The sequence below is a fragment of the Sinocyclocheilus anshuiensis genome, unplaced genomic scaffold (assembly GCF_001515605.1).
Source record: "Sinocyclocheilus anshuiensis isolate Anshui unplaced genomic scaffold, SAMN03320099.WGS_v1.1 scaffold907, whole genome shotgun sequence".
NCBI classification, from domain to species: domain Eukaryota; kingdom Metazoa; phylum Chordata; class Actinopteri; order Cypriniformes; family Cyprinidae; genus Sinocyclocheilus; species Sinocyclocheilus anshuiensis.
Window position 1 is genome coordinate 556575 of NW_015546133.1, and position 25049 is coordinate 581623.

At 36.3% G+C, this 25049-nt stretch overlaps 1 protein-coding gene across 2 annotated transcripts; it reads right to left on the reverse strand.

Moving 5' to 3' along the window:
• LOC107701111 (phosphatidylinositol transfer protein alpha isoform) lies at positions 1-24049 on the reverse strand. 2 transcript variants are annotated; one of them, XM_016503042.1, is made up of 12 exons: positions 23872-24049; positions 17921-17951; positions 7012-7157; positions 6274-6365; positions 4597-4604; positions 4281-4355; positions 4108-4191; positions 3963-4040; positions 3708-3818; positions 2516-2638; positions 1843-1927; positions 1-925 (listed from the first exon to the last, which is right to left on the reverse strand). In XM_016503042.1, the coding sequence occupies exons 1-11, from the start codon at positions 23886-23888 to the stop codon at positions 1880-1882; spliced, it is 813 nt and encodes a 270-aa protein (XP_016358528.1). In that variant the 5' UTR covers positions 23889-24049; the 3' UTR covers positions 1-925; positions 1843-1879. The 2 variants fall into 2 exon arrangements, with proteins under 2 accessions (XP_016358528.1, XP_016358529.1); XM_016503043.1 differs by having other exon boundaries at positions 1-935.
• Positions 24050-25049: the final 1000 nt, after the last annotated feature.

Here is a 25049-nt window from a genome sequence, read left to right on the forward strand (position 1 = left end):
TAAACCAATCAAAAACAGCCAAGGGAGAGAGAGCTACACCTACGGTACGCCTGTCTTTTTTATAAAAAATAAATAAATAAATACAATAACTTGACTAAAATAGCACACACACAAGGAAATTGTGGAAGAGATGACAATGAAACCATTAATATTGACTGATTAACAAACAACAATACTTCCAAGAATGTGATACTGTTCAATGAGTTATAAAAAACTCTGTCTTGCATTAAATTATGAACAGTACTTGCTGACATTTTAAGGTGACCAAGCAGCTGCCAAAAAAAATGAATCCACAATGCATGTTAAAAATAAATGAATGGTCAGGATGACACGACTATGATTGTACAATACTACACTATAAAGAGACACACTTACATCTTGGATCAGCTAGTAAATAGGCTAAAAAGTGGGTAAAATAAAATAAAAAAAATAAAGCAACAAAAACAAATCACTACAGATTAAAACAAAACAAGGAAAACCGGCTTGGTCCGCAAAACAATTAGGAGAACAATTACTTAAAAACCCTGTTTATACATCTGTCACAATAATTCCACTGCCAATAGATATTCTGAATATATATACACACAAATATCATCTGCTTTACATTAAACTTATCTTAAAACACAATTCTGCCGAGCTCCATATGTTAAGGTAATGATCTGACATCATAAATGACTAACCGCTGATCGTCCCTGTATTTAAGTAGGTAAGACTTCAGAAACTGGGCATGAGGATAGAACCGGAATAATAGCCTATTTAACTTGTCAATGTGCTCCATTGTCAGACTGAAAGGAGGATATGAAAGATGCTCAGGACAAACGGTCACCAAAAGAGCTGGATGAAGGACTTCCATTACGATTAAAAAGACATGTTGCTGTGATTTGAGGAGAGTGATGCTGCTGGTCTCCAGTAGTTCAGGTCTGATCTGAGAAAGACTCAGGAAATGAAGGAAATGACATGGCAGAGAGAGAGAGAACAAGAACATTCATTTACTCTAAAGGTTAAACACCACAGTTATGTTCAGAATAGATTACTAACATAATGATTGAATACGGTCCAGTACATACTACCATTCAAAGGTTTGGGGTCAGTAAGTTTCTTTTTTTTTTTAAGAAATAAATACTTTTTAGTCAGCAAGGATGCATTAAATTGATCAAAAGTAATAATGTTTTTTTTTTAATGCTACAACAAAATTCGTTTGAGTTTTCTATTAATCAAAGAATCCTGAAAAAAAAAGGTTTCCACAAAACTATTAATTAGCACATCGGTTTTTACATTGATAATTCTATGAAATGTTTCTTGAGGAGCAGATCAGCAGATCAGAATGATTTCTGAAGGATCATGAGACACTGAAGACTGGAGTAATGTTGCTGAAAATTCAGCTTTGACATCACAGGAATGAATTACATTTTAAAATATATACTCAAATAAAAAAGTTATTTTAAATTATAATAGCATTTCTTTTATCAAATAAATGCAAACTTGGTGAGCATAAGAAATATATTTCAATAATACAGAAAAAAAACATCAGGTGACATTATCAGCTGTGGCATACAGTTACCAACTTAAAAATACTTCTAGAGATTGTGTTCATTCATCACAATGTCAATGAAAGGCCAAGTTCAGTGCAATGCACTGTGGGAATATTCTATGCATACAGAAAATCTGCATACTGTACATACAATATAAACTATATACTCCCAATAATGTTAATGTGAGTATGCTATCCCAAACATAGCCTATATGTTGAATTCATAGACTAGGAAATATGAAATAATTTTTAAGTTCTCACTTGCGGTTTCAGATAAATGACATTAGGGGGCGCTAAAGATCATGAATTACCTTTATGAACAGCAGCATCCAGGAACACAGAGCAGCCTCAGTCTTCAAGAGCCACCATGCCTTTCACTGGATCCTTCACTCTCATCTGGAAGACAGCAATGGAAAAGCATGCATGTGTACATAAAGCAAATAGCTCCTTGCAGAAGAAGAAGGGGCTAAAAATGTGATTCAGGAAGGACTTATACTGATTTTTCTTTTCCTCTGGTAGATTACAGATCACTTGTGGAAGTCAAGGAGGAGACACTTGATTTCTGGGATAGTCCTGCAAAGTATGTGAAGCTGGGGATGCCGCCAATATGTGATGTCACTCATTCCCCAAACAGCACCTGAGAGCGCTGAACTGTGACCTGCTCCGCTCTGCTGCCCCTTTTGTTCGCAGTGACTGGACCTCATTATGGGCTACATTCAATTATTCATCTGCCTTGTTACACATAATCTGTACGGTGGGAAAATGTGTGGCAGGTCGAAGGCGACACTCAAAACACCAGAACATAAACAAAAACTCAGTCTCGCAACTAATGAATTCAGCTGTCAGTACTCTGTTAAATGTTTGTCTAACTGGCTAAAATTCATCATTACCATATAAAGGCTTGTTCAAACTACAACAGAGATGAGGAATAATTTAAAGCGGACAAAAACAAATGTAAATCTGCTGGAGGGCATCTCATCTGACCTCATCCAGTTCCCTCCTGGTCTCTTCCTCCATTCTGCGGATGTCGTCCATGTTCAGCTCGATCCATTTATCAATCCAACAGAACAGCTGCCGGTGGAAATTAGTGAACAAGCGCTTCTCTTGCTTTTAAAGGGAGAAAGAGGTACAAAATTCATTTTGGAAGATGAATTTTATATAGGTTGAACTGATATCCACAAGATGCCATGACATGAAATTTAAAGTCAACATTAAATGGTAATCACAACTGATTTTATTTACATAAAACATTAGGATGGAACTTAATTTTTATCAGGAATTAGACAACATGCTATTTATATAAATTAATGGTAACTGTAACTTTCTGATGCCATTTGTTTATGTGTAAAAAAAAAAAAAAAGATTTTAATCAGACTTCCAGCCATACACTACCATTCAAAATATTTGGATCAGTAAGATTTCAAGTCAAAATGCTGCATTTATTTGATCAAAATACAGTAAAAACAGTAATATTGTGAAATTTTATTAAAATTGAAAACTGTTTTCATATGTTTAAATTAATAATTTATTCATGTGATGTCAAAGCTGAATTTTCAGCATCATTATTCCAGTCTTCAGTGTCTCATGATCCTTCAGAAATCATTTAAATATAATGACTTGCTGCTCAAGAAACATTTCTTATTATTCTCAATGTTGAAAACAGTTCTGCATAATATTTTTATGGAAACCATGACACATTTTTTCAGAATTCTTTGATGAATATAAAGTAAAAAAAAAAATAAAAAATTATTTAAAATATAAATCTTTCATTAATATAAACATTTCGTAAATGTCTTTACTGTCACCTCTGATCAATTTAATGCGTCCTATTTGAATAAAAGGGTTTTTTTTGGTTTTTTTAACAGTAGTGTATATTGATTGTGGCTTGAAAAGAGTTGGCAAACAACACATTTTATGTTTTTTGACTATAAAAAAACTAAATGAATTTGAGTTGGATAAGGCAAAAATTGCGGCCTTTACCAACAAAGCCTCTATGACAGGTGAAAATAAGAGGGCCAAAAATGTAAGTCCTCTCAGTAAACTTTATTTTTAAGGAATAACATCCACAGATGAATCATACACGATCAGACCAGGAACATGCACTAAATATGGTCAAATCTGATTTCATGTCAAACTCTTTAATCAATCACATATACTGTAGATGTTTTACACTGACCTTTTGAATAAAGTTTTCCACTTTGTTTTGCAGGCCCCACCACTTGAACTTGACAGTAACCAGTTTGTAGGCACACATGTGTGGGCAGTCTGTCTTTTTAGGTAGCTCTTTCTACACAGACCCAAAATCCATTAAGCATTTGCATATAATTTCCCAATAATAAGCTTCCCACTCATACATCAAGCATGCACTTACTACATTTACACAAATTTTATTCAAGCACACAGCCATTAGAAGTGCTTTAAAATATATCACCCTCCAATCCGGACCGAGCGGCCCTCTTCCAGTCTTTGCAGACTTAAACTTAGTGGGGTCTTCCTCTGGTTTATAGTCCTATAGACAGATAACACTGATCAGATTAGAAAGTAACAGGTAGCAATTTTATCTAAGTGAAGCCCACCTTTAGCTCCACCTGACTCCGGTCTGCGATGTCTAAGTACACCACCTCCACCTTCTTCCAGGTGTCTGGGTCTAGCCCGTGAACCTGTACAGATGAACACAACAATCATGCTTGAGAACATGATTATCAGGCTTTACACAAAATTGTAGAGTTCACACACAAACTATACTCACATTTTCCTGCTGTCCCATGTCGGGTTTGTGCCACGTCTCAATCTTGATGAGGAAGTTTTCTTTCATATACTCATTCTAAAAACACAGATAATCAATGAACAAACTGATAAACCATAACTGATGGACAGACTCCGCAGTGACATACTGACGTCTGTCCTCTCTCCTTTCACTCCAGCTAAAGTTACTGTCTTCTCTTTCACTCAAACAGTGAGTGTTTGTATGTGCTTGTTCTGTACATCAACATGTTTGTTCATTCATATGACAAGTGTTACTAGAAAAATACATATTTGTGTACTTGCAAAGAGTGTATACTTACAGTAATTACTGACGGGTGATGCAGGCCAGACAATGGGGGAGACAGGATAATAAAATATGAATTAGATCATTTCTAAGAAAACATCACATCTCATTTAAGACCATTTCTAATTTTATTTAACCTCATTTTAGCCCATGTGAATTTAGTCTGGAAGTAAAAATACTAAAATAATATCCATATTCAAACTCAAGATATTCAGACTATGAATCATTATTCATAAATTCTGACTACTTAAAGTCAGCATGAAATGAAAATTCACCCTATCTATTTCTCAAATGTATGCTATTTATCTTACTGCGAACGATTCATCTAGGCATGCATTATTATTATTATTATATTATATATATTATTATCTCGATTCCAATAATTTAGTCTGCTTAAACCCAGTCCCTCCACAACTGACCCCACAACAACAAAAAAACTCCCACAACCTGAAATCCAATCAACAACCGATGGATTATTTTATTTTTCAATAATCTGTTGCACTCAGATGTACATCACAATAAAGAAGAAAAGATCTATCACTACTTCCATTTTATTATCAGACACCCATTTTCTACAAGTTGGTATGATTTTTAGGGTCTTCGTGAAATGTCTGTAAAATACTTAGTTTAAAATTTCTCAATGGGAGAAAATGAAGACACTTAAATGCTCACTTTTACATCCAACTTCAAAACACCTGCATTGTGAGACATTGTTGTCGCTACAGCTGCTCGAGCGCGGAGAAAATGGCGGGACAGCATACAACTGGTTGAGGGCGGAAATATGTTAATATGGGACAGTCCGTCAGCAGACTTGATAACGGAGACTGCTTAGGTTTTTTGGGGTGAATGGATTTTTATCATTGTAGGGTGGTTGTGTCCACACACTGCTAAGACACATTAATATCCAAACACCATGTAAAAGTTAATTTTGCATCCGATGTGCCCTTTAAGATTTTTTTATTTCTTAATTTTACAAGGTAAGGTAAAATTAGGTTGCCAACTTTTGTAATTTGCATTGAATACAAAAATCCCATACTGACTCCTGAAACAGATGTCTGGACATTTCCTGTGAAGGAACAGTAGAAGCTAGAGCTCTTGGCTCTTAATTGAATACCTCTGCCACACTACAGTGTTACTGTATATGTAGACACCTTGACTTGGACAAATAGTGGAAAACACATTTCTTTCTTCTAGCAGCTTGCTTACAGTTGGCCAATAATCTCAGAAAAAATAATTTTGTTATTCAATATTTATATTATTTAATAATTAGAAAATTCAGTACAGCTCAATACTTGCCATATCAGCTTTTTCCATTTATTCAAAAACAAAACTGTAGACTTCAGTTTGTTTTAAGCACTGCAGTGAGATTTAGAAATATCTTGATAACATTATTCAGCGAATGGGGAGTCTGTCGTCTATGCGGCTGTGAAAATGATGTGAAGGGAATGTGTCAGTAGTATAATCTCAGTTTCCTGTGCTGTAACTCCACTCCTGCTCAGCTCAAACAGTGAATTATTCAGTGCCCGCAAATGCAGTGACAGAGAAAGAGACAAGGAGAAATAGATAGGAAGACATAATAATAAGAAAGCAAGAGAAACAACGAGCACATGAAAAGAAATTTAGCTTCTAAGTGTGTGTGTGTGTGTGTGCGTATGTGTGTGTGTGTGTGTGTGGGTATGTGTGTGTGTGTTACCTGTGCGGCAGTATGGGTAGGCGTTCCAAGCTTTCTCATGAATGTTCAGTGCTGATGCTGGTGCAAGCATTCGTACAAATGACGGGACTTTACTGAAAAAGCAAAAATGCAATTAGAAGTAGACTATAGACAAAATAAACAGAAATGTGTCTTTTTTTGTTAAAATTCTTTCTCCGAAACGTTGCTCTGTTTGTTTGAGCAATTTAACCAGGTCAACATAGCAATAGTGGCTCAACCAATGGTGTGAGTTTGGGGCGGGGCTATCTGTTTGCCTGACCAATAACAGACAATGGAGGTATTTTGGAAATCTGTTTGTAAACATTCATTATTTTTACATTTCTTTTGACTTAAATTACAGACGTCACTTTTACCGTAAAGTGTTACTTAACAGAAAATGAAGCAAAAGGAAAAGTTAAGCACCAAAATGTCAAAACAGCATCATAAAAGTACATAAAAATAGTCCATATCATTCATAGTCTGAGTGTTCTAAAGCAATTTGATAGTTTTATGTGAGGAACCAACAAAAGACCATTTTTATGGTGCTTTTTGTCATTTTTTTGAGTTCAACAGTTCATTGTGTGGAAAATAACAACCAGGACATTCAGCTAAACTTCTTTATTTGTGTAAGATCAAATGCCATACTGGTTTGGAACAACTTGAGGATGTGTAAATGATTAACCTATTTTTTATTATTTTATTATTACACGTGTGTCTGTGGGTTTGTGTAATTGTGAGCACCTCTGCAGGTGGTAGATTTTGTGTGTGTACTGTCCCTTCTCTCCATCCTTCTCATAGGGTTCGTTCTTCAACACCTCCACACCCTCTCCTCCACCCGTCTCGTTCTTACTGGCCTCTGCTACTGAGTACAGCTGCCCGACCTGATACTGTGGGACACACAGAAATGCATTCCACAATCTCAAACTTCATAAGCATGTCTGTATTCAAATATGAGGAATATTTGAACACTACAGTCTATTAATCCTGGTTTCTCCTGTTTCTGTGTGTGTGTTTCCCTCCTCTTCTGCTGAACTATGCTGAATAAACAATAGCCTCTTTCATATCTTAATCACATATAATCCTGTAGGGAATATAGTTAGAATATAAACACACGCACACATCGTACAGAGTAAACACTGCAAAAAGTTCAGTCAAAATTCAGATTATAATCTACTAATGATGCTCATTTTCAATTTAAAGCTTATGACTGGACATTTAGACATCGCTAAAGCAATTTAGATTTTTTTTTTTTTTATAGCCATACAATAATCTTGCTGCTTAATTACAAAAATACATAAATCAATAAAAAAAAGCATTCACAATATACACTTGGCACATGCCCCCTAAATTTGAATGGGCATGACAATATAAAATGAGAAAACTTGAAGATATTGTTTAGTAAAATTAGTCTATTTTGTTGTGTGCTATTAAAAATAAAGGTTCAAAAAAGTGTGTTTTTTCAGCAATGCAATAGAAGAACGATTTTAGGTTTCCCAAAGAACAATTCAGCAAACAGTTCTTAAACCCTTTTTTTTTTCAAAAACATTTGAATATAAAGACCCTTTTCCACTATAAAGAACATTTTGTCCAATTGAATGATTCCATGGATGTTAAAGGTTCTTCAGGGAACCATACATGCCAGTAAAGAACCTTTATTTTTAAGAGTGTAGATCGAGAGATTTAGTGTCCTGACACGCGTACACTGTCAGCAGCCTTCACTCAGAGTCTAAGCTGAGCCAGCAGCAAAGACTCGAGCTAAAACACCTCCTGAATCTTACCTAGAAACAGCCCAGCTGCTTAAATGTGGGCATTCATCCCTAAACACACCGTCCATCACACATAAGCGTGTGTGTGTGTGTGTGTGTGTGTGTGTGAGAGAGAGAGAGAGAGAGAGAGAGAGAGAGAAAGAGAGCGAGAAAGAGATCAGTCTGATAATATTTCTTTCTCTGCTCTCACTGACCTAATTGGAGCCAAATGGTCTCTTTGGCTATAATGCAAAGATCATTAACCGTCTTTCTTGGCTAGTATATATATACATGGATGGATTTCATGATTCCTGTGTAGTATGTGGAACTATGTCTGTGGTTCTGTATCTTCATGCAGTGTCATCATTCCTCTGCCAATTAGAGATTTCCTCTGTCCTCTTAGCCAATCAGACGCCATTAGCAGAATGCGTGACTTTGCAGCACTCTATGAAAATCCAACCTACATCACATATTATCATCCCACTCGCACTGCAAACCACACACACACACACACACACACACACACACACACAGCATTGGACAGGGTTTCGTCTGCAGCGGATGTGCTATTTTTTGTATTAGTGTGCCATACATCTATTTTTAAAGTGACAGTGTATAAAACCGTAATCTTTTTGAATGAGCAGCATGTGATAATGTGTAGGCTACATGAGAGTGTGGTTAAGCCCTGATTATAGTTCACTGATGGTGATGGACAGGCTAAAAGATGTGAGCTCAGACTAATCGACAGGCTAACAGAGGGAAAGGATGTCTCATGCGCCAGCCAGTCTACAATGACAGACAGCTTGTGGTGTTAGTGTGCGTGTATGATTATAAACAGGAGGAGGAAGAAGGGTAGAAATGAGGGAGTGTCATAAGGGGGCATAAACTGTCCAGCTGCCCTTAAGAAAGTAAGCTTTCTTAATCCATCATTCCCTGCTGAATGAAAGGACTCCAGGAATAGCATTTTGCCCTCTTGTTTTAAACAACATCCGCCAAATAAAATGTGTCTTTAAGGCTCCTGAAAGCAGATAAAGGATCAGGGCTTTAATTCATGTGAGCTTATCTGACAAGAGCTGCTCTCTGCTCTCAGTGCTCAAAAGTAAGTCGATTGTCATTATTTATTCACATCTGCAAACTTGGGAGACTAATGACCAGTGGTGATTCATTTTATGAAAATGGGAGGCACAGAGGGCCAAAATTTGCAGAGAGAGGAATTAATATCATGCCATGATTCAATGTTTTTGAAATGTGGATTCAAGATTTCATCCTTATTATTTTCAAGCAATCTAAGAAATATTAGTCAACAATATGTTTTTTATGTGTGAGTTTGAATCATTCAGTCAAACGATTCATTCAAAACTCTAATTCATTCAGCAACAAAACAAGTGAGTGAGTCACTGAAAAACTCAACCGATTCGTTTTAAAATTCATTCAGAAACGAAAAACACTTTGTGTTGCTCTGAGATGCGTGACGCTTCTGCTTTGACATTGTTTGGGACTGTTACATTGTCGTATTAAGTAGCTGACAATATTGTGCCTAAAATGTAAGTTACTCAATCCACTTTATTTTTAACGTAAGAGAAGTTGTGGACCTTTTCAACTAGAATGTGTATGGCTTCCGGTGTCAGACGATTCCAGTTACTTTTGCTGTACAATAATACAGTTAAGTAGTATTTATTATCATATTATTTTATTATCATTATCATAAACACACTAGGTTTACTGCACTGTTATTCTAATTGTTTATTTAACATCTAAGTCTTGAATGAAATCTTGTGCATTGACAGGATATCGTTTACTTCCACATTGAAAATAAAGGTTGTTATTAACTTCTTTTTTTATTGAACTGCTGCATAAAATCAATATTATAATCACAATCTTGCAGTATTTCAGTACACTGCAGTATTTATAAATACTGCAGTGAAACTATACTTTTCAAGATCTACATATTCACAAAATAAACCTCTATGAATTATAGATCAACCTTTATAAATGAATTGGCTTCCCTTAAATGTCCATTTTCCACTGAAGCCAATCATATTTTATCTGCAATGTCTTTATGCTAATGACAGCATTTCAACAATAAGGATCATTACTCTGACTGAAAATACACTAATCAATGAAAATGATGATGAAAGTGTGAAACTAGAAATGTTCACCCACCCTTGGTTCATTCAACTCAATTTAAATCTAATCTGCTCAACATCCATTTAATTGTGCAGTCTTAATGAATGTAATGCAATGCAAAAGCTGCTTTTTAACCTTTTAAACTCCCACTGGGTGCAAGGAAAAGACTCTGACCTGACACGAAGGGCTTATATTAAAATGTCTCGTCCTAGACATATTTTACGTGACACAACTGATAAGACTATTATCCTAATGAATCTTGGCTGTCAGTACTTTTTTGCAGAATATGCTGAGGTATGTAAAAATGAGTGCAGATGAAGAGGGGCCTCACAAGGTGGAAGCAGCCCTTTAATTTGTATAATCTGGTCTAGAGGAAGGGTTTGTCCCCCAGGGCAGATCCCACCTGCTCATATGGCACCAAAGATACCAGGAAATTACTAGGCCATGGTTTATAAAGACATAAACAGCTGGAGTCAGGTAGTCTAAAAGCAGCTGAGATGCTTTATGTGATCAGATTGGTAATTATGTGACTGGATCTTAAAGAAATAGTTTAATAATAGCTGGAATACCTGAAATTTGCTGAAAACTTACTCACCCACAGGCCATCCCTTGCTCACCAATGGATGGTAAACGGGTGCCAACAGGAATGAGACAGCTTATAAAAACATCACAATAATCCAAAAGTAATCCACATGACTCCAGTCCATCATTAATGTGTTGTGAAGTGAAAAGCTGCATGTTTGTAAGAAACAAATCCATCAAGACATTTTAAATTCTGTCCATAATTGATAGTAACACTTCCTCCAGTGAAAAAACCTATCCCCCGTTGTCCTCTCACATCAAAATTCACAGACATATTTGTTTAGACCAGTTTTAGACTGTTTTCGCTTGTAAATAGTGCATGATCTGTGCATATTTCTCTCCTGATTCAGATTAGAAAGCAATATTATGGATAGAGGACTCGTATTTTAGCCAGAAGCAATGGTGTGAATTTAAAAACGTCTTAAAGTGCCCTTATTATGCCATTTCGAATATTGCCTTTCATTCAGTGTGTAATGTAGCTGTATGTGAATATAAATGATCAGCAAAGTGCACGATAAATGAAGTTATTGTCTCCCAAAAGAAAGAATCGACTCTGAACAGCCTAAACGAGTCATCGGTAATTTGAATCTCACCTATGTTCTACGTTGGCTGGGCGCGAACAACTTTAGTACAACCCCAATCTTTTTTTGTGTTCCTGTCATTTTACTGACGACTGCTTCTCTAATCGTGGGGAGTTCAACACGGGATTCACAAAACGCTTGCTCTTGAAAGATGGCTCAGTACCCAGTTTATCTGGACCAGCTGGCTCCACTGAATCACACCCTGTAAGCATGAGAAATTCTATCAAGATTTCTATCAAGTGTTCAAAATACGGATCACAACAGACTGGGCCATCTGACCAATCAGAGCAGAGTAGCACACAGAAAGGAGGGGTTTAGAGAGACCGAATCTTAGAATTGCTTCGAACGAATCGTTTGAGAATTGTTGGAAAATTAGGTGATGTTAAATGCATATTTTGAGAAAATGAAAGCGTTTTTTGACCTTGCATGCATGTAAACCTATTGTAGGAGACTCCCAAAACAATATTAGGAACCCTAAAAATGGCATAATAGGGGCACTTTAAATGGCCTGAAACTTCGCCTCCTCAATTCAGAACACCACACCATATACAGTTGTGCTCATATTTTTACATACTTCTCGCAGAATGTGCAAAATGTTAATAATTGAATCAAAATAAGAGGGATCATGAAAATTGCATGTTATTTTTTATTTAGCACTGTCCTGAATAAGCTATTTCACATAATAGTCCCCACAAACCTAAAAGACAGATTTAATCCAATACTGTAATGAGAGCTAAACCTGACTTACTTCTGATGATAAATGAGTTTAGAGGACGAAAAACTCTTTTCGACGTATGAAATTGATGAGTGAATAGCAATTATTACATATAATATCCATTAAATGCATGTTTCCGAGTTAAATATTTTTACAATAAAGATACGACTGTAAGTCTGTGTATGTTTAGATATAGAGACACCTACTGATTCTGATAATTAATTTTCTGCACCTAAAAATTCCTTATATCGTGTATTTAATATCGCTCTGTGCAATTAAATTAGCGTGCCAATTTAAACATTTTTCAACACACACACACACACACACACACACAGCATTGGACAGGGTTTCGTCTGCAGCGGATGTGCTATTTTTTGTATTAGTGTGCCATACATCTATTTTTAAAGTGACAGTGTATAAAACCGTAATCTTTTTGAATGAGCAGCATGTGATAATGTGTAGGCTACATGAGAGTGTGGTTAAGCCCTGATTATAGTTCACTGATGGTGATGGACAGGCTAAAAGATGTGAGCTCAGACTAATCGACAGGCTAACAGAGGGAAAGGATGTCTCATGCGCCAGCCAGTCTACAATGACAGACAGCTTGTGGTGTTAGTGTGCGTGTATGATTATAAACAGGAGGAGGAAGAAGGGTAGAAATGAGGGAGTGTCATAAGGGGGCATAAACTGTCCAGCTGCCCTTAAGAAAGTAAGCTTTCTTAATCCATCATTCCCTGCTGAATGAAAGGACTCCAGGAATAGCATTTTGCCCTCTTGTTTTAAACAACATCCGCCAAATAAAATGTGTCTTTAAGGCTCCTGAAAGCAGATAAAGGATCAGGGCTTTAATTCATGTGAGCTTATCTGACAAGAGCTGCTCTCTGCTCTCAGTGCTCAAAAGTAAGTCGATTGTCATTATTTATTCACATCTGCAAACTTGGGAGACTAATGACCAGTGGTGATTCATTTTATGAAAATGGGAGGCACAGAGGGCCAAAATTTGCAGAGAGAGGAATTAATATCATGCCATGATTCAATGTTTTTGAAATGTGGATTCAAGATTTCATCCTTATTATTTTCAAGCAATCTAAGAAATATTAGTCAACAATATGTTTTTTATGTGTGAGTTTGAATCATTCAGTCAAACGATTCATTCAAAACTCTAATTCATTCAGCAACAAAACAAGTGAGTGAGTCACTGAAAAACTCAACCGATTCGTTTTAAAATTCATTCAGAAACGAAAAACACTTTGTGTTGCTCTGAGATGCGTGACGCTTCTGCTTTGACATTGTTTGGGACTGTTACATTGTCGTATTAAGTAGCTGACAATATTGTGCCTAAAATGTAAGTTACTCAATCCACTTTATTTTTAACGTAAGAGAAGTTGTGGACCTTTTCAACTAGAATGTGTATGGCTTCCGGTGTCAGACGATTCCAGTTACTTTTGCTGTACAATAATACAGTTAAGTAGTATTTATTATCATATTATTTTATTATCATTATCATAAACACACTAGGTTTACTGCACTGTTATTCTAATTGTTTATTTAACATCTAAGTCTTGAATGAAATCTTGTGCATTGACAGGATATCGTTTACTTCCACATTGAAAATAAAGGTTGTTATTAACTTCTTTTTTTATTGAACTGCTGCATAAAATCAATATTATAATCACAATCTTGCAGTATTTCAGTACACTGCAGTATTTATAAATACTGCAGTGAAACTATACTTTTCAAGATCTACATATTCACAAAATAAACCTCTATGAATTATAGATCAACCTTTATAAATGAATTGGCTTCCCTTAAATGTCCATTTTCCACTGAAGCCAATCATATTTTATCTGCAATGTCTTTATGCTAATGACAGCATTTCAACAATAAGGATCATTACTCTGACTGAAAATACACTAATCAATGAAAATGATGATGAAAGTGTGAAACTAGAAATGTTCACCCACCCTTGGTTCATTCAACTCAATTTAAATCTAATCTGCTCAACATCCATTTAATTGTGCAGTCTTAATGAATGTAATGCAATGCAAAAGCTGCTTTTTAACCTTTTAAACTCCCACTGGGTGCAAGGAAAAGACTCTGACCTGACACGAAGGGCTTATATTAAAATGTCTCGTCCTAGACATATTTTACGTGACACAACTGATAAGACTATTATCCTAATGAATCTTGGCTGTCAGTACTTTTTTGCAGAATATGCTGAGGTATGTAAAAATGAGTGCAGATGAAGAGGGGCCTCACAAGGTGGAAGCAGCCCTTTAATTTGTATAATCTGGTCTAGAGGAAGGGTTTGTCCCCCAGGGCAGATCCCACCTGCTCATATGGCACCAAAGATACCAGGAAATTACTAGGCCATGGTTTATAAAGACATAAACAGCTGGAGTCAGGTAGTCTAAAAGCAGCTGAGATGCTTTATGTGATCAGATTGGTAATTATGTGACTGGATCTTAAAGAAATAGTTTAATAATAGCTGGAATACCTGAAATTTGCTGAAAACTTACTCACCCACAGGCCATCCCTTGCTCACCAATGGATGGTAAACGGGTGCCAACAGGAATGAGACAGCTTATAAAAACATCACAATAATCCAAAAGTAATCCACATGACTCCAGTCCATCATTAATGTGTTGTGAAGTGAAAAGCTGCATGTTTGTAAGAAACAAATCCATCAAGACATTTTAAATTCTGTCCATAATTGATAGTAACACTTCCTCCAGTGAAAAAACCTATCCCCCGTTGTCCTCTCACATCAAAATTCACAGACATATTTGTTTAGACCAGTTTTAGACTGTTTTCGCTTGTAAATAGTGCATGATCTGTGCATATTTCTCTCCTGATTCAGATTAGAAAGCAATATTATGGATAGAGGACTCGTATTTTAGCCAGAAGCAATGGTGTGAATTTAAAAACGTCTTAAAGTGCCCTTATTATGCCATTTCGAATATTGCCTTTCATTCAGTGTGTAATGTAGCTGTATGTGAATATAAATGATCAGCAAAGTGCACGATAAATGAAGTTATTGTCTCCCAAAAGAAAGAATCGACTCTGAACAGCCTAAACGAGTCATCGGTAATTTGAATCTCACCTATGTTCTACGTTGGCTGGGCGCGAACAACTTTAGTACAACCCCAATCTTTTTTTGTGTTCCTGTCATTTTACTGACGACTGCTTCTCTAATCGTGGGGAGTTCAACACGGGATTCACAAAACGCTTGCTCTTGAAAGATGGCTCAGTACCCAGTTTATCTGGATAATCCAAAAGTAATCCACATGACTCCAGTCCATCATTAATGTGTTGTGAAGTGAAAAGCTGCATGTTTGTAAGAAACAAATCCATCAAGACATTTTAAATTCTGTCCATAATTGATAGTAACACTTCCTCCAGTGAAAAAACCTATCCCCCGTTGTCCTCTCACATCAAAATTCACAGACATATTTGTTTAGACCAGTTTTAGACTGTTTTCGCTTGTAAATAGTGCATGATCTGTGCATATTTCTCTCCTGATTCAGATTAGAAAGCAATATTATGGATAGAGGACTCGTATTTTAGCCAGAAGCAATGGTGTGAATTTAAAAACGTCTTAAAGTGCCCTTATTATGCCATTTCGAATATTGCCTTTCATTCAGTGTGTAATGTAGCTGTATGTGAATATAAATGATCAGCAAAGTGCACGATAAATGAAGTTATTGTCTCCCAAAAGAAAGAATCGACTCTGAACAGCCTAAACGAGTCATCGGTAATTTGAATCTCACCTATGTTCTACGTTGGCTGGGCGCGAACAACTTTAGTACAACCCCAATCTTTTTTTGTGTTCCTGTCATTTTACTGACGACTGCTTCTCTAATCGTGGGGAGTTCAACACGGGATTCACAAAACGCTTGCTCTTGAAAGATGGCTCAGTACCCAGTTTATCTGGACCAGCTGGCTCCACTGAATCACACCCTGTAAGCATGAGAAATTCTATCAAGATTTCTATCAAGTGTTCAAAATACGGATCACAACAGACTGGGCCATCTGACCAATCAGAGCAGAGTAGCACACAGAAAGGAGGGGTTTAGAGAGACCGAATCTTAGAATTGCTTCGAACGAATCGTTTGAGAATTGTTGGAAAATTAGGTGATGTTAAATGCATATTTTGAGAAAATGAAAGCGTTTTTTGACCTTGCATGCATGTAAACCTATTGTAGGAGACTCCCAAAACAATATTAGAAACCTTAAAAAGGGAATAGGGGCACTTTAAAGGATTAGTTCACTTCCACAATAAAAAGTTCCTGATAATTTACTCACCACCATGTCATCCAAGATTTGTTTCTTGAAAGAAAGATGTCTTTCTTTCTTCAGTCGAAAGAAATTAAGGTTTTTGAGGAAAATATTCCAGGATTTTTCTCCATATAGTGGACTTCAATGGGACCCAATGGGTTGAAGGTCCAAATTGCGGTTTCAATGTGTATGTGGGTCCTGTAGCTAATTTTACATAATGATTACAAAATTTGTCTAATTTTTAAAAAAGGTTTTTATTTAATGAAAAATTAGCCTTATTAAATGAACTATTATTTATAAGCTTCTTTTTTCCTTCTTGGGCCTGAAATGGAGGAATTTTGGTCAATATTGATAATTAAACAATATTTTGCTAAATGTGCTTTTGTGCTGAAACCTTGGCTGGTTTAGGCTTGTCATAGATAAATTATGATGACAATAAAACCACCAGTAGGTGGCAGCAAGCCCCTGTTTTGATAAATGATTTATTGAATCGTTCAAATCAAACGATTCATTCAAAACGGCTGATTCAATTAGAAACAAAACAAAAGTGTCCATCTGAATGGGCCGTTGAATCACTGGCTCACTGAAGCTGCTTGAAACTGCAATTTAGACCTTCTACCCCTTTGGTCCCATTGAATTCCATTATATGGAGAAAAATCCATGGAATGTTTTCCTCAAAAACCTTAATTTCTTTTCGACTGAAGAAAGAAAGACATGAATATTTTGAATGACATGGGATTGAGTAAATTATCAGGAATTTTTTTCTGGAAGTGAACTAATCCTTTAATGTTGAATTTGTTTCTTACAAACACGCAGATTTTCACTTCAGAAAAAGCACACTTGGCAAATGAAGCATATTCTGATTCTGATTTGTGGTCAAAAATTACACACTGCACCTTTAATGCTCAAAATAAACTGGCAGTTGGCACTTCCCCCCTTTTGCCACCTCAAGCATAAAAGTGAAAGTGTGAATTTTATTTCTTTACAGATCACAAATGTGCGTGAGGCTAGACGACGAGAAAAGCGGAGAGAAAGAGAAGCAGAAGGAGGTGGTATCAGGTAACTCTTTAGATATTCACGACCAGATCACTGAATAGAATGACACACTAGAGGATTAGAGGATCATGGGAAATGAGGAGACTGGGAGACACAGGGAATGCACAGTCTGAATGGGGCAGAGGAAAGAATGAGAGACAGAGAGGAAGCAAAGATGTGAGAATTGCTGACAAGGCCAAAAGCACAACTATTATTATTGGCACAAACTGAGAGAAATGATGCATTAGTGTTTCTGCACGGGCTGTACGGGATCAAACAGCATGAGAGGAGAAAGATTCATCCTCTTGCTGAGATAACTGACTCATAAGTGACTGAATGACAGAGTGGTGTGCGGATCTGTGGCTTAGTGCACATGGAGAGCATCAAGAAACTACATCATCGTGACTCCTCTGCTGTCAAAACCAGCTAAAACTGAGTCATCCGAACTCAGCATATGCAAATCAGCGACTGACGCCGCACACATACATACCAAAACAATGTTTGGGTTCAGTGTCATTACCAGCGTTCACTGTGTGCTGTACACAAACACACACTCACAAACACACACACTCTCAATTTGCACTTACCTCCTCCACAGAAATCGGTAGGATCACTCGACTGCAAGAGAGCAAGAAAAACAAATTATTTAAAATCTACCAGTAATAAGCATGTTTGCTCTATCATTATAGCTATTACCATCATGTCTCTTAAACTGCAGAAATTAATAGGATTTTTCTTTGGGCACTATTCTGACAATTTCTTAAATGATTACCACAACATACTCAGTGAAAGTTTGAAATAAATACGTTTTTTAATTATTTCATGGCTGCATTTATTTAATCAAAGTACAGTAAAAACAGTGATATTGTGAAATATTATTACAAATGTTAATGTTTTCTGTTTTAACATATTTTAGAATGTAATGTATTACTTTTATTATGTAATAAATGTAATTTATTCATTTATTTATTATTACTACTATTATTATTATTATCAATGTTAAAAACAGTTGTGCTATTTTATATTTTTTGTGAAAAGTTATACTTTTTTTCAGGATTCTTTGATGAATAGAAACATCAAAAGAACAGCATTTATTTGAAGTAGAAATTTTGTAGCATTATAAATGTTTCTGTGTTACTTTATGTTTGATCAATTTAATGTGTCCTTGCTGAATAAAAATATAATTTCTTTTAAAAAATCTTACTGATCCCAAACTTTTTAACAGTATAGTGCATTTTTTTTTAAACAAATAAAAATATATAAATGCTGCATTTTTACACCAACATAAGTACCCTAAAATATCAAATAAGTATAACTTAAATATAAAGCTATCTTTGCACTTTTTCCATTAGACTTTTGACAATTATTTTATCACTAATGAAGTTAAGAAAAATTTCTCAGTGCACAGTGGAAAACAGTGTTTGGGAAGCTGGCGCTAATGTTACATACCCTCTGTTTCAAAGCAATTTTGTTGATATTTTTCCACAGTCATTTTCAGCTCATCTCATATTCCTAATAAACCATAACTTACAGCACTTGCAAAAAAAATGATAAAGAGACTATAACACAATCTGTGCATCAGGACCTCCTTGGCTTTGTCTCTTCAACACATGTTATATTTAGTGGCTTAACGTATCAGAATACAAAATGAACCTGTTCATATTAGCAAACCTATAAAAGCTATTCCTTGTCAAGCACATCTCTGATATCTGTGTACTGTTTCTGGATGGTAGTTGGCAGTGTAACAAACTCTGTGCAGCTCCCATATATAATCAATACTTCTTAGGAGTAAGACAACACCACTACTGTGCTCCAATCCAGCACAGCTCTCTCATTATCTGCCTTATGACACACACACACACACACACCCCTCAGGACTGTCTACATCTGACTTATGAGGGCTTCTGTGACAGGACACATGAGCTTGTCAGGAGGTCAAGGACCAGGTTCACCTTTAATGTAAGATCATTGGCAAAGAAGTCCATGCTTTGATGAGAATAAGAGGTTAGGATAATTCTGATATTTTTACTGGAAAACAAATCAAAAATACTGATTATGAACATGATTCTGCAGTATATAGTCCTTTTGCGCTTGAGGGAATTTCTATCCTCACCATATATCAGATGCTTCATAAACTCAGAGGGAAGTCTCGCCATTTATCAAATGCCATGGTCGCACAGGTGTGTTTTACTGTTTGCTGTTAGCGTCTGCTAATAGCAGGAGTCACCTTGCCCTCCTGAGTGCTGCCTGTGTCCTGAACAGGGACTATCGGTCACCGTGCTGGATTTGGTGTCTCATGTACTCTGCCTCCATGACACCCAGGCTACTTTCTGCATTATAAATGCCTTTGCCTGCATGGCAGCATTTCGCTGTATAAGAAAGTCTTTACTTATTGTTTCGGTAATAAGACAATTAAGTTTACAAATAGATTCTGAAATTCAATATTCAGCTGAAAGGTCAGCTTCACTATTTTACTAAATATGTGAAACAAAATGCATTCAGACAGAGATTAAGACATAATAATGTGACATTTCATAATTTATTTTTGAAGTTTTCTAATGCATCTTATTTATATGTTATTATTATTTAGAATAATATTTATGATGTTACCTTTTTCTTAAAGGGTTAGTTCACCCAAAAATTAAAATTATGTCATTAATGACAGAATTTTCATTTTTGGGTGAACTAACCCTTTAAAGCCCGTTTTTCAGTCTTAAACTATGAAAATCCATTATGAAAATATGAATCATTACATAATTAAAACTATGGTCATCTAAATTTAAATAATCATAAACCATTTCAATATTTATTCTGTGAAAATGATTTTGTAACAAAAAAAGACAAATGGCAGAATTCACATGGATTTTTATACACTGTTGGATGTTGTTAGTGAGACAAACGAAATAAACTAGTTAAGAGATTATTTTCTAAAATTTCACAGGCCAGAAGTGTTGAGAAATTCCCATATAGATTGTAAAATTGGCATGGCACGTGTGACTAAAAAGGTTTTATGGCATATAAGTTAAGTAGGAGACCCAGAACACATTGTGTCTGAATCCTGGAGGTGAACTGGATCACAGGAAAGTGTCACCAGAGCAGTGAGAAAGAGGCACACAGAACAAGAGCTCACTGCTTTAGCTCACATAGCCTACAAATAGTAGACTACTTATGTCTAATAAAAGCACAAAAATCCTTATATGTTGAGTTTAATGCATAACATCCATAGGCTTTTTTATTATAAACATCAAGATTTAAGTTTAAAATTTATATGGATCTCATTCTCATCTCAACTATCCAAAAAGAGTATATATAAGGAACATTTAAATTGGATTTTAATCTGTATTAAATACAACTGATCAGAATTGAAACTCAAACCACATTTCAATTCCTGTTAAAGGTCTAATTCTTCACCCAAGGGTATTTTTAGTGTTGAAAGTTATTTTTTGTGCATTAGTGAAAGTACCATGGACAGCAAACCCTGAGGGACCTGAGGTGTACAAGCATCCACTTTAGAGCCAAGAGAACCGGATCCTCTTAACAACGTGCCATTTGTTATTATTCGTTTATTATTGCCGTAAGCTCATTTCTAAAATATGAAGATTAACACTATGTCATGTTTTTATTTAAAATCATAAGCTACATATGATGCATAATGGACACCTCGTTCTCTGCGGAACCCTCTCTATTCCTTGAAATCTCCATGACGTGGCTGAAAGTGACGTCAGAGAGATGCCGGCGACGAGGAGCGTATGACACATGATAATACGTTTGCAGCGCGTCCTTGTTACATGCGTCGCGTTGAAGAGATTCAGCTCGTGGCTGAGTCATTCAGAAGATGTGTGCGTGCTCATTCCTGCAAGAACCCCTCAACAGGGGAATTAAAGAGAAAGAGGTATTTCTGATAGGGATAGTTCACCCAAAAATGACAATTCTGTGATTAATTACTCACCCTCATGTCTTTCCAAACAGTACCACGACACATGCATGTGATGCTGCTTGACGCAGGAGCCGGCGTTCTGACGTAGAACACGGATGTGATTTGTTTACAAGCAGAGGAATGCACACGCATGTGTCGTGGTACTGTCGTGAATGGTGGTGGAGACTGACCGGAAGAGAAGAAATCATTGAATAAAGTCGTTATTTTTGTTTTCTTTGTGCACTAAAAGTATTCTCATAGCTTCATAAAATTAAGGTTGAACCACTGATGTCACATGGACCATTTTAACGATGTTCTTTCTACGTTTCTGTGCCTTGAATGTGGTAGTTCCCTTGCTGTCTATGCAGGGTCCGAAAGCTCTCGGATTTCATACAAAAATATCTTAATTTGTGTTCCAAAGATGAACAAAGGTCTTACGGGTTTGGGACAACATGAGGGTGAGTAATTAATGACAGAATTTTCATTTTTGGGTGAACTATCACTTTAAGGACAAATGTAGCCTGTGTCCCTGCTATGAGAAAAAACAGATGGTTTGCTTGTTAACTGGTATAATGCTGGTGTCCCAGCCTAACCAGATGAAAGTGCCCTAAGTTTACACAGTAACCAAAGAAGTTTACTTCAGAGTGCGCTATAACTCAAGCGAACAAAAATCGACTTTGCGTAGGGAGTAACCATGGCAATAGCCATGGCCGGATTTACCTCTTTTCGTGACATAGGCAAAACTAATTTTTGGGGCCCCCTCCCCTATTAATATAATAGGCCTAATATTACCACCCAAGCAAACAAAAATATTTCTTAATCAGTGGAAACCGTTACAGTGTTTTCTATCGCAATAAGCGCTTGCGTTCAGTCAATAAATATCGAATGTAGGTTCTTAATTTGTTTGAGAACTGAGAAAGACCTTTCCATTAATAGGCGGGGCGACGTGGCAACATAACCACTTCGGGAGTGCATTATTTCTCTAATAATTTTAATGGCCTGCAGGCTAACGCAGTTATTAGAGAGAGAGAGAGATTAAGTGCGTGTGAATACTTGCGTCTGTGCGTCTCTCAGCAGTATTCAGCAGCAGCATCTACTAATAGCGAATCTTTAAGTTGAACTGCTTCAAGAACCTCGCTACTGAGAAATGTCATGTAGCTTTTCAGCTGCGAAACTCTTTTATTGATAAATTCGCGGGGCAGCCACAGCACTGATGACAAGTTTCTGTCCGCGTCTCCGCGTGTGAGCGCGAGTGCATGTCTGTACTGTGTGTGTGCGAGTGTGAGAGAGAACGGGAGAAAGAAAGCATGATTTCCGTACATAAAAAAGGTTGACGACATGGAAATAGTTTGTCAATTTTACCCTATTGTTTGTTATATTTATTTGCTCAATGTCTTCTGGGGTTTTGGTTCTTTTACTGTTGTAGATATCCCATAGTATAACAAAAATATTATATATCTCTTCATTGTGTTTGGGCCCCCCCTGGACGAGCAAGCATAGGCACGTGCCTAGAATGCCTATGCGTAAATCCGGCCCTGGAAACAGCTGCTCAATCGCTGTCTGGATCTTGTGCTAACAAAACAAAATTACTGTCAATATTTTTCACTTTATTAGAGTGGGTTTACACCTTTAAATTTATCGCGTTTGTTGAAAACGTCTTTGCGATAGTTTGACGATAGAGGCGCCAAAATACGATTTGAGTTCCTAACAGACTCCCTGAAAATTACTAACAGAAATTATTTTTTATTTAAAAAATATTTATTTAAAAATAAATATTTATTTATTTTATTTTTTTTTAATGTGTACACTACCCAAAACCCATCTAAATCCAATAAACACGTCAGAAAATATTATGAATTAGGCTATAATATAATCTGCACTGTTTGAAGATGAATAAAGCCTCATATGGTTTCAGTGACCTTTCTGCCGGTGCCTTCTGTGTTTGTGGGCAAAGAAAGGTTATTAATATTTCAAAGGTGACTGGCGGGGGGAGGTTTGGAGTATATTATCAAGTTATAGTTCGTCGCGCGGTTCAATGAAACATGCGCAAGGTGAACGGATCCAGCTGTTCTGAAAAGCGCGGACGGTTTAACGAAAGTTTGAATATAGCCAATCTCATGGCCACATGGTGATGAATGATCGGGATGTTTCTGAAAGTATTAGTATAAATACACAGGCGTCATTTAATATCGATACGCGGTGTGCTCAATTCGCTCCGTTTCACCTTCACGAGCGTATCAATAACACAATGACAATTAAACTCGGTTGATGGGATATCTGTGCCAAAACATCCTCTTAATAGCGTCTAATTGATTCAAAAATATATATTAATATTCAGAGGTAATGTTATAATTGCACCAGTCAAAACGTCACAGGCACGTTTTAAACACACATAAAGTGTAGCTACTGTAGGCCCAGGTAAATTGATAAATATGCACCAAAGCCATTTATATATTAAATGTCTCAAAAAATATTCACGATCAAGGGTGAACTTTAAGTGTGAACTGTGAGAAAGTCAAGTTTACAATGTCGCCATGGCCTCTGGTAGCCTACCTGCGCTGTATGGACAGACAGAGGATGCTCCCACATCACAATCAGATCCAAAAATAACGCTGCACTTACAATTCTTTAATCAGCATTTTCTCCAGTGCTTTCTGCCTTCCAACGATAACGTGGTTTTGCACCTGGATGAATCCAGATAGGTGTCGAGTCCTGCGTTAGTCCCGGTGTCTCGGTCTACCCCACCTCACCCGCTTCTATGTCATTCTAGGGACCGTTTTTCTATTTCCCACAGATTCACTTCCTGATCTGGCCGAGGGGGGCGTTAACGACAACCCCTGATGCTGTGACATAGAGTGATGACGTCATGGGTGATGATGAGGATGGGGTGATCGTGGTCAGCCTTAATGCATTATTAAAAAATAATAATAATAATAAAGCCCGGGGACGCTCGTTGATGGATGGTCTGAGGTGGTCGCTTGTGTGATGTAACAGCTGGTGGTCGCATAGCTCTCTATCAGTCAAATTACAATCTGTCGCAAATGATGTAACGATAAACTGGTGCAGTCTATTTATAGCACATCTGGAGACAGATCCCACCATCCGATTATTTTCATGTATTTACAGTATGATCTGCCCTCCATCAAAGCGTTTCTCAAAACATTAAATACAGTAAATAAATACAGTGTCTCCCATCCACACTGTTTGTTTATATATTCCAAAACTAGATGTATTTGTTTGTGCAGTAGACTTGTAATCTAATTATGTATAGAGCATTTTAGATCTGATTTCAAACTTTAAAGAGGAGTCAGCTTTTCTTTTTTTTTCTTTTTGATGCCACTTAAGTATCCAGAATTATGATGATCCCTGAGAGGAATAAAGGCACTTATATATTTTAATTTATAAAAAGCTAATTTATACAATGTGAGAAAAGTAAGTGGGATATATCAAAGAAAATATACATATAACTAAAATATTTTAAATCATTTAAATAATAAATAACTTGTTAATGCTTGTACAGTACAAACCCAAAATAAAATATGATCTAATTTTTCCCCACAAAACTATAAAGATATTTTTAGCTGTGCTGTTAGGTCTGTCAATTAATCACAATTAATCTCATGATTTATGTTATTAACAAGCAGAGCAAAACTGTTGTTTTGTTTTGTTTTGTTATAAAATAAGAAAAATAATGTGAAATTACAATTGAAATATTCCGATTAAATTCTATTTTAAATAATTAAAATAATTAAATAATTTACTTTTATTGCATCATTGTAGCAAAGCCTAAGTAAATTATT